At 56.5% G+C, this 10857-nt stretch overlaps 1 protein-coding gene across 2 annotated transcripts in view; it reads right to left on the bottom strand.

Annotated features, from left to right (window-relative positions):
• Nucleotides 1-3532: 3532 nt before the first annotated feature.
• GRAMD1A (GRAM domain containing 1A) overlaps nt 3533-10857 on the bottom strand; it is a 30422-nt gene continuing 23097 nt past the window's right edge. For both annotated transcript variants that reach the window (XM_054538862.1, XM_024237425.3), the window contains exons 12-19: nt 10670-10788; nt 10446-10588; nt 8379-8482; nt 8122-8295; nt 7948-8035; nt 6645-6752; nt 6441-6561; nt 3533-3953 (exon numbers count right to left, since the gene is read on the bottom strand). In XM_054538862.1, coding sequence (XP_054394837.1) covers nt 3861-3953; nt 6441-6561; nt 6645-6752; nt 7948-8035; nt 8122-8295; nt 8379-8482; nt 10446-10588; nt 10670-10788 — 950 coding nt within the window. In that variant the 3' untranslated portion in view covers nt 3533-3860. The remainder of the gene's footprint in view (nt 3954-6440; nt 6562-6644; nt 6753-7947; nt 8036-8121; nt 8296-8378; nt 8483-10445; nt 10589-10669; nt 10789-10857) is intronic.

Here is a 10857-nt window from a genome sequence, read left to right as displayed (position 1 = left end):
GTAGGCATTAGAGGAGGGTGGGGGGCCGTCAGGCTAGGACTACAGCTACAATCCAGACCTCACCCAAGCAGGCGGGGCATCCTGGAGAGAAGCAGCCCCGGGAATCTGGAGGTGCTGTTTCAGGAGGAGGACCCCTTTATGATCCCCTGCACCCCTTTATGTCCCTGATGTCACCTTCCACCCCTCTTTCCTCCCTCTCCACTCTGGCTGTTCAGGCCCTCCTGCTGTTCCCAACACAGGGAACCCATTCCTGCCTCAGGGCCTTGGCCCCTGCTCTCCCCCACTGCCCTGCCCCTCTCCCTGGGCCTCCATGGCTCCAATGTCACCTTCGTCAGGTCTTCTGTGTCCCTTCAGGGTACACTGCCTGCCCCGCTCCTAACTTGACCTCTTTTACTCTTGTTGAGTGTTTTCCACAGCAGCCTCACTACCTGACATTACGTTCTTCCTCTTTTTTTTTTTTTTTTTTTCTTGAGACAGGGTCTGGCTCTGTCGCCCAGGCTGGAGTGCAGTGGCCGATGTCGTCTCACTGCAACCTCCGCCTCCCGGGTTCAAGCGATTCTCCTGCCGCAACCTCCCGAGTAGCTGGGAGTACGGGTGTGTACCATCATGCCTGGCTAATTTTTTTATTTCTTAGTAGAGACAGGGTTTCACCATGTTGACCATGCTGGGATTACAGGTGTGAGCCGCCCCCCGCCATCCCAGCACTTTGGGAGGCCAAGGGGGGCAGATCACCTGAGGGCAGGAGTTTGAGACCAGCCTGGCCAGCATGGTGAAACCCCGTCTCTACTAAAAATACAAAAAAATTAGCCGGGAGTGATGGTGGGAGCCTGTAATCCCAGTTACTCGGGAGGCTGAGGAAGAAGAATCGCTTGAACCCGGGAGGCAGAGGTTGCAGTAAGCCAAGATCGGGTCACTGCACTCCAGCCTGGGCAACAAGAGCGAAACTCTGTCTCAAAAAAAAAAGGCCGGGCGCAGTGGCTCACGCTTGTAATTCCAGCATTCTGGGAGGCGGAGGTGGGCGGATCACGAGGTCAAGAGATCGAGACCATCCTGGCCAACATGGTGAAACCCCATCTCTACTAAAAATACAAAAATTAGCTGGGCGTGGTGGCGCATGCCTGTAGTCCCAGCTACTCGGGAGGCTGAGGCAGGAGAATCGCTTGAACCGGGGAGGCAGAGGTGGCAGTGAGCCGAGATCACGCCACTGCACTCCAGCCTGGTGACAAGAGTGAGACTCCATGTAAAAAAAAAAAAAATCTCCCAGGTGAGGATACTGTCTTGGGTACCACCATGTCTCTTGCAACTTGAACTGTTCCTGGCACATTGCAGGTACTCAATCAATATTTGTCAAACAAATAAATGAATGCCAATGTTCACTAAGTCCTTGGGATTTGCGGAACCCACTTCTACTGCCCCAAACCTTCGGCAAGTTCTATTATCCCCATTTTACAGATGAAGAAACTGAGGCTGGGAGAGGGCCATGCCCTTGCCCAGAGTCACGTAGCTGGCCTAGGATGGATATGGAATCCTGCCCCAGCAGTGGTGAGTGGCCTGTCCCACCAGTAGGTTCTGCCAAATGGAGAGAATGGAGGTGGGAGTTCTGGGCTGTCAGGACAAGGGTGGGAGTGAGACTCTCGGCTGAAGGGTCACTACCCAGATCCTAGCCTCCAATTCCGGGTGGCATAAGGTCTCAGAATCCCCCTGGCCCAGCCCTGCCAGGCAAGAGGAGCCAGGGTGTGGGGCAGGACCATGGCAGAGGGGCAGGGAGCCAGGGACATCCGACACCTCTGTGGTCTAGACTTTTACGCCAGCACCTCCTGAGCTGTGAAATTCCCCTGCAGAGAATAACCCTCTTGCTGTTCCGGGCCCTTCCACTGGTGGGGGATGGTAGGTGAAGGCACAGTGAGGTCAGGCCTCAGCACTGGACAGGAGGCACCTCACAGCCCTATAAGCTATGTTCAGTGAGCACCTACTATGTATGGGCTTGGTGCTGTTCTAAGCATTCTAAGCACTTTACTAACATTAGCTCATTTAATTCTTCCTATAGGTGATATTATTATTATACCCATGTTACAGATATAGAAGACTGAGGCTCAGCATGGGTACCTTGCCATGATCACACAGCTAGAGGATAGGAGAGGCTGGCTCTGCCTCCTATGCCACTCCTGATCCACTCTCCAATCCCTCCTCCAGTCCCCTGCTCCAAGCCATCAGTTAGGATGATTCTTATAGCCGGGGGTGTGACATGCCAAAGGTGTCGCTACCCCACACACTCCCTCTGGAACCAGGACAAGGTTTGCGTGAGGTGGACCTGGGTTCTTTCTGGACCAGGGACTTTGCCTCCAAGCTCATTTCCTCATCTATAAAACAGGAATCCAACCAACACAGCCTGAATGGGCTGTGGTGGGATCCTGAGGGGGTTAGGACCTTGCATGTAAATGTGGAGACCCCAGGGGTCAGGCCTGGAGTCTGCCTCCCTGCTGGGTTGCCTCAGGCGTGTACATCTTTGTCTCCACCTCATGGAATCACTGTGAGAATAAAATGAACATCAGATCTTGGCACAGAGCTGGGTACGTACGTACTTGGTACTCACTACACGAGTTACTTTTTTCCCTCTATTTTTATGCAATAAGTGTAACATTTATTGAATACTTACTCCATTCCATCTGTGCCAGGCCCTATTATAAGTAGCCACATTTATGAACTCCTTGAACCTATAATACTGGTTCTCAAAGTGTGGTCTGGGGCTGGGCGTGGTGGCTCACGCCTGAAATCCCAACACTTTGGGAAGTTGAGGCGGGAGGATCGCTTAAGGCCAGGAGTTCAAGACCGGCTTGGGCAACATAGTGAGATCCCATCTCCAAAAAGAAATAAAAAATCAGCCGGGCGTGGTGGCTTACACCTGTAGTCCCAGCTACTCAGAAGGCTGAGGTGGGAGGATGGCTTGAGCACAGGAGGTTGAAGCTGCTGTGAGCCATGTTTGTGCCACTGCACTCCAGCCTGGGCGAGAGACCCTAACTTAACAAACAAAAAAACAAAGTGTCGTCTGGGATGGCACCATGAGCATCTCCTGGGAACTCGTTATAAAGGCAGAATCCCAGCCCTGCCCCAGACCTACTGAACCAGAAATTTGGAGGGAGGGACCCACAGTCTGTTTTTCATCAAGCCCTCCAGGAGATTCTAATGCAGTTCAAGTTTGAGAACCACTCCCTTCTAACAACCCTGAGAGACAGCTACTGCCATTCTACCCATTGCACAGGAAAGGGCACTGGAGCTCCAGGGGGTTGACCTGCTGCAGTTACACCACTGCTAGGAAGCAGGATTTGAATTCCGGCTACCAGAGTCTGTCCCCGGAGTTCCTGCGTTGACCTCAGATGATGTAAAGCTTGTGTAAGATGCTGGGGGAATTCCAGATCGTTTCAGTGACTATGGCCCCAGAACACAGACAGAGGTCCCCTCCCCACCATGGCAGGATCTGAGTGCAACAGGAGGCTCCCACCCACTCCCAGGGCCCCACAGGCACAGCCACAGCCACTTCTGACCCTTTATTGGGGCACTGTCAGCCCCAAATAAATATAATACATTAAACCCAGAGCTGAGGGAATCGTGCACCCCAGGAGGTGCCCCCCACAACCTCAGCCAGGCAAAATAAGTTAGTGGGGGGCCTGCCAGAGGCCGGGCCAGCTCCCTGGTCTAAAGTGCATCTCGGTTCTGTGGCCCCCACGTCTGCACAGCCCCTGGCTGGGCCGTCGGGAGGGGCGGGTGGGAGATGCCTGGCGCTCACACCGTGCCAGCAGTGGCCGCCGAGGCTCTGTGTGTCCATCTGTCCATGTGGGGGAACAGCTGCGTGGCCAGGGTCCTCAGGAAAAGCTGTCATCGGGCCGGGGCTGGGTGTCAAAGGGAGGGTCTGAGACTGTGATGCCTTGGTGCAGCTTCTCCAGCGAGAACTTCATCTGCGGGGAGGAGGTGAGCAGGGTCGGGGGTCAACGCTGGAGGCTGGGGGGTGATGTCGCCCACCCCCATCCCGCCACTGAGAAACTGAGGACGGTCTAGAGGCCATACTGCCCCACCCCAGGGTCCCTTGGTGAAAAGAACATAGCCACACTGCACCCAGTTTAACTTCTCAGAGGCAGCAGAGGAAGGGGCTTAGTGTGTGCCTGGGACCCTGATGGCCTGGGTTCAAATCCTGGCTCTGCTGCTTGTTACCTCAGTTAACCTCAGGCAAGTCCCGTAACCACCCTGAGCCAAAATCCCCTCATTTGAAATACGGGTCTATAACACATCTGCTCCACAGGATTATTTCAGGGTTCTGAAGAGCACTGAGAACCCGGTGTACACTAAGTGCTCAGCACATGTCAGCTGTCACCATTACCCACTCTGTGACCTCGGGGAAGCTCCTGAGCTCCTCGAACCTCTGGATGCCTCATATCGCCTACCTATGTATAAAACCGGGATAACGGCCGGGCGCAGTGCCTCATGCCTGTAATCTCAGCACTTTGGGAGGCTGAGACTGGTGGATCACTTAAAGTCAGGAGTTCAAGACCAGCCTAGCCAACATGGTGAAACCCCATCTCTACTAAAAATACAAAAATTAGCCAGGCGTGGTGGCGGGTGCCTGTAATCCCAGCTACTTGGGAAGCTGAGGCACGAGAATCGCTTTAACCTGGAAGGCAGAGGTCACACCACTGCACGGCAGCCTGGGTGACAGATCGAGACTGTCTCAAAAAAACTGGGATAACAAGAGCATCTTCCTCAGAGGCTGCCTGTGGGGATAAAGCAGTCATGCTTAAAACTCAGAACAGCCCATCTGCAGGTAAGTGCTCAGTCTACATCTACTGTGAGCACCAATCTGTGACGTCAACTCTGCACCCTTGGCAGTTTGAGAGAGAAGAAAATGATAAAAATTTAACTCAGGGCCAGGCGTGGTGGATCACACCTGCAATCCCAGGACTTTGGGAGGATTGCCTGAGGCCAGGAGTTTGAGACCAGCCTGGGCAACATGGTGAGAGACTCCGGTCTCTACAAAAAATTTTAAAATTGGCCAGGCGTGGTGGTGCATGCCTATAGTCCCAGCTACTCAGGAGGCTGAGGCAGGAGGATCACTTGAGCCAGGAATTCGAGGCAGCGATGAGCCATGATCGTGCCACTGCACTCCAGCCTGGGCAACAGAGTGAGATCCTGTCTCAAAAGAATAAAATAAAATAACGCAGGATGGGGGGCCTTGCCCGCCCTCTCTATGAGCGATGGGGCCTCAGCCTTCATCCCCTCCCCACCCCGTCCTGCCCTGCCCTTTCCCGTGTGAGCCTCTCTCAAGCTTCATTGCAGGGGGGAATGAGACCCCTAAAGATGAGCCTTCTGATATGGAAGGGTCGGACGAGACAAGATTTTCACCGTCACCCACAACTTCAGCTCTGATGGCCTTGGAAATGCAGGCAATGCCAGACTCCCTGTTTCCCATCCGCTTTCCCCCTCGACACCTTCCCCAGTGCCTAACACTTGCTCTGACCCACCGCAACTGCTGGCCTGACACTTGCTCTGACCCACCGCAACTGCTGGCCTGACACTTGCTCTGACCCACTGCAATTGCTGGCCTAAGTCTGCTGGGGCCTGAGGGCATTGCCGTGTGATGATATCACATTTATTGGGCATCTGCTTTGTCCCTGGCACTAGGCTCACACTCAGGACAGCCAGCCCACATCCAGTGTTTCCTGTGGGCCTGGCACCACTCCCAGTGTCAACTTGTCTCATCCTCACAATAGTCTTTGAGGTAGCATCAGTCATTATCCGGTGCACAGAGGAGGCCACGGCCACCATGGCAAAATCACTTGCACGAGGTCACACACTGGAATTGGAACCTGGTTGACTGAGTAGACACTGTCCCTGAACTACACTGGATGTCTGGGTCCACTCCGTTTTGGAGATGAGACCTCAGGTCCTTTGGAGTCTCTCCCCTTCAGACCATGTGACCCCTTAGTTACCCCAGACGGGGGTAGCGAGTAGAGGGACCACACCTGGCCTGCCCTGGCTGCTGTGATGTGTCAGGGGTGGGCCTGGGACCCCAGCAGCCAATCAGAGTAAGCTCCGTGGTCCCCTGTGGGGGGAAAAGGGTGGCCTCCAATGAAGCCAACCCTGGAGATGGGCACAGGGCAGAGTGGGCACGAGAGACTGACTCTTACTGCCACTGAGTGACCGAACCCGGCCGTGCCTAACGTGAGACGCCTCTGGACTTTTCTCCAGGACGTGAGCCAATCAGTTCTTTCTTCCATCCATGCTTCCATGCTTTCCCATGCAATGCTGTGGGGTGGGGACTCTGAGTGGCTTCCTCATTTTACAGAGGACACTGAGACTCGGAGAGGGAAAGTGCCTGCCGCATGGTGGAGAATCAACACAGGACCCTGCAGCCCTGCAGCTCCGAGCCCTGCCCGAGCGGCGCCTCCTACCTCATCCAGGAGCTCCACGGAGGCCCGCAGGATCTGCCTCCACTTGTGCACCTCCACGCTGTGGAATTGCTTCTGCAGCGCCAGGATCTCGGCCCACTCTGTGGCCGTCTGGGGGAACTTGCTGTGGGGATGCCGGGCCTGAGCAGGGCCTTGGCCTCCCCCCGTGTGCCCAAGCTCCCCCATTTCCCCAGGCTACCCACTCACCCCTTGGCCAGGGCCAGGCTGTGCCAGGACTCAAAGGTGTGGGCTGTCCTTTCCAGGGACCAGAGGCGGTAGAAGAGCAGGACATTGAGGGCGATGAGGATGATAAGGCTGGGGACAGGGGTCAGAGGTCAGGATTCCTGGGGTCTAGATGCTCTGAACCCCCCCATGCAACTACACCTTGTAGGGACACCTCTATCCCCCATTGCAGAGGAGGAGAATGAGGCTCAGAGAGGGTGAGAGACATGCCAAGGGTTGCACAGTCCATAGCAGGAAAGTCAGGGTTCAAATCCAGGTCTGTCTGATGCCCATACCCTTGACTGCCATGCCAGGCCACCTCCCTGGGGGAGCTGGGGGGAGTGGGGTGAGGAGAAGAGGCTGCAGCAGGGGTGGGGCGCAGGGAGGGGAGGGCAGGGGTAGGACTCAGGACCCTACCTCACACAGATCCTGCAGCAGCAGCAGTGAGGGGAGACAGAGAGATGAGCGCCGCCTGGCCTGCCCCCACCACCCCCAGCCCTCCTCACCCTGGGCAGCTCTTGGCTGAGTGCACCACACCCCCTCACTGGATGAGAGCTGAGAGCTGAGGCTCAGAGGCTGAGAATGTAGCTGGCCTGACCCTCACCTCCCAGGGTCTGCTCAACCCCGGGATCCTGCTTCTGTTTCCTCCAGCATCCTGCCCGCCAACTCCTGCAGGCTTCTGGGCAAGAGTGTGGGTTCTCCCTGCCCAAGCCCTTAGCCTACGCGGTCTCCACTCTCTCAGGACGCCCATCCTGACCGCCCCCTGTGGCCTGGGAGGAAGCCGCCGCTGGCCTCCCAGGGCTTCCCCACTCCCGGCCCCGACCCCTCTGCCCATACCTCCCCCATCCCAGCCCGGATCACTCTGGTCTGGTGTGAGGTCTATCTTTTCCTCAAGGTCACTGCTGCATCCTCAGCATCGCCCAGCTTAGGGGTGGGCACTGAGAACATAACGTGCATAAATAACCTCACTTGTTAGGCACACCTCTCCCTGTGCACCTAATTCCAGAATCGTTGTGTGCCTGCTCCTCCAGAAAGCCCCCCTTGATCCTTGGGTGAGGTCAGGCCCCTCTGATCTCCCATAGCCCCCCGGGCTCTGCTGTTCTAGCAGGGAAGGCTTCTCCATGACAAACCGGCACATCCCAAACGTCGCCTCGTCTCATCCTTGCTGTGAGCAAACCCACGCTCCCACTTAAGCAGAGAGCTCAAAGAGGCCACACACTTGCCCAAGGTCACACAGCCAGGAGGCAGGTTCAGGCCTGTGTGGCCACTGCTCCTGTCTCTTACTCACACAATGCTGATGAGAACCAGGGCACTGGGGATGCCTGCCCCGGGGCCCTGGTCCACAGACGGTTCGGAGAAGCGGGAGCTGAGGGAGCCTGCAGGAGAGCGGCTTGGAGTCAGATGGCCTGGTCCAGGACCCCCGATCCTCCGCCTACCCCAACCCGGCCCCAACGGAACGCACCCGAGGTGTGCATGCCGGCCCGGGCACAGGGGTCAGGATCTGGGTGCTGGGGCCCGTCCCCGTGAGCCCGCCAGCTCAGGGGCCGCTTCCGCCGCCGCAGGCCGGATAGCAAGCCCCGGGCATCCTTCCCGCCTTCCTCCAGAGACAGCTTCTCAGCCTTGGCAAGCTCTCGCTCTGCATAAGACAGGGGGCTCTGGATGTCCATACCTGGCCAGGCCATCCCCCAACCCGTGCCCCGGCCGGCCTTCTGTCCCTACCCAGATGGTGGAAATAGTCTTCAATGCCGCTCCACGAGTTCTTCTCAATGAGCGACTTCACCAGGCTCCACGGCTGCTTTCGGTAGCGGATCTCAGAGGATACTCTGGCATTGGGAGATCAGGGAAAGGAGGTAAGCGTCTGACTCCAGCCCTGGCTGCCCAGTCCCCCAAGCTGAATTCTTTCCTTCCCCTAATTCAGAGAGGGCCTCTTGTCACTCACAGACAAAACAGATGGGTTCCCTACCCCCCATGGCTTTCCTGGATACCCCATACACCACCCTGCCCAGCCCAAATGCCAGCCAACTCAGCCCTCGGTCCTTCTCCACCCATTCCCACTACCTGGGCAATGCTCCCGGCGGCCTGAGCCTGGTCTACTCACAGACTGACATCTTAGCCAGACCATGCCCCTGAACCTCTTCCATTCAGCTGCTGCACCCCAGCTCCATATGGGCTCAGCTCAACATAGACAGCTCAGTCCCAAACTGACCTCCTGGTCTTTCCCCAAACCCATTCCTCCCTGCCACCCCCATCTGGGTCAAGGGCAGCTCCGACGTTGTAGTGATTTGGGCCAAATGCCTCGGGGTACTCCTTGAGCTCTCTTTCCCTCATCGCCACATCCAATCTCTCAGCAAATCCTGTCAGTTAAACCTACAAAATCTCTCCAGAATCTAAACTCTTCCCCCTCCATTTCCCCACCCTGATTCAGCCTCCGTCCCCTCCAGCCTGGATGTCCCAGCAGCCTCCTCCCTGGCCTCCCTGCTCCTGTACCTGTCTTTGCAGTCTGTTCCCACCAGAACAGAGGGAGCTAGAAGGAGCCTGGGACCACCTGAGTCAGGTCAGTGCCCTCCTGGTGCAGAGCCCTGGCCTGGTTGCACCTCACTCTAGGTAAAGTCAAGTTTTCACCATGAAGACTGGTTCACCTTTTTTTTTTTTTTTTTTTTGAGACACGGTCTTGCTCTGTCGCCCAGGCTGAAGTGCAACGGTGTGATCATGGCTCACTGAAATCTCCACCATGTCTGGCTAATTTTTTAACTTGTTTTTTGTTTGTTTGTTTGTTTTTTTGAGACAGAGTTTCCCTCTGTCACCCAGGCTGAAGTGCAGTGGCCCGATCTCGGCTCACTGCAACCTCCACCTCCTAGGTTCAAGTAATTCTTGTGCCTCAGCCTCCCAAGTAGTAGGGATTACAGACGTGCACCACCACCCCCTACTAATTTTTGTATTTTTAGTAGAGATGGGGTTTCACCATATTGGCCAGGCTGGTCTTGAACTCCTGACCTCAAGTGATCCACCCACCTCAGCCTCCCAAATTGCTGGGATTACAGGCGTAAGCCACTGCGCCTGGCCCCTGGCTAATTAAAAAAAAAATTTTTTTGTAGAGACAGGGCCTCCGTACATTACCCAGGCTACTCTTGAACTCCTGGGCTCAAGTGATACTCCTGCCTCAGCCTCCCAAAGTGCTGGGATTACAGGTGTGAGCCACTGCGCCGGGCCCCGGTTCACCACTTTAACCTCAGCTCCTACTCACTCAATCTTACTCCACTCCAGCCATTGCCCACGCCCCTGCCTCAGGGCCTTTGCACCTGCTGTCCCAAATGAGTTGCTCTCAGCTCCTTCAGGTTCTTGGTGAAACATTTCTTTCCCAGCGGGCCCTTCCCTGACCAGCGTGTCGGGTGTAAAAGCCTCCACGCCCCGCTTCTTTAGCCTGCCGTGTTTTCCTCATTTTTCTCCATAGGCCTCACTGCCAGTGAATGTTCTGCAGATTTTCCTGATTATTTCTCTATTGTCCAGTTCCCCACTAGAATATGAGCTCCCTGAGAGAGGTGATATTGCCTGGCTTTGCTGTATCCTCAGAGTCTTGAGGCTCAAACACCCTCTGTAGATGGGAGGAGCCATCCTAGGGCCACTCTTCCTCTACCCTCCACTATTCGGAGGACAAGGGCCTCAGGAACCCCGCTCTTCTGTTCCTCCACCAGGGTGGGAACCAAAGCTCTGCTGTTGACTTGAGGAGTGGACAGGAGGCCCTGGGGCCAACAGGGCATTGGATGGAGGGGCCCAGCCGCCACTCACCGGAGCCGCGCCTTGTTCCGGGCCAGACCCAGGATGCAGTAGCGGTGGGCAGTGTAGAAGTAGTCCTGGTAGGGGATGCCCTGCGTCAGCACCTCAGAGTCCACCACACACCCGCCGGCCTGGGGGCCGCGCCGGAACAGCGTCTGCAGGGACAGAGCCGGAGGAGTCAGGGTCACCCCACTCACCCAGCTGCCCCACCCACCCGGCTGCCCCACCTGGCCCACCTGTGTCTCCACCACGGAGGCGCTCTTGGGGCCCAGTGGGTTGCTGATGGGGATGGTATACGTCAGCACCCGGCGCTGGTGGCACTTGCTGTCCCCGCTCCAGGGGCTCAGGGTCACGTCTAGGGGAGGGAGGAGCAGCATGAGGAGGCCACACCCCAGTCCTTTGCCCACAGGCCGCAGGAGACTCA

Source organism: Pongo abelii, chromosome 20, assembly GCF_028885655.2.
Source record: "Pongo abelii isolate AG06213 chromosome 20, NHGRI_mPonAbe1-v2.0_pri, whole genome shotgun sequence".
NCBI classification, from domain to species: Eukaryota; Metazoa; Chordata; class Mammalia; order Primates; family Hominidae; genus Pongo; species Pongo abelii.
The sequence above is the reverse complement of the archived record's forward strand: the minus strand, read 5'-3'. Positions and strand labels throughout refer to the sequence as shown.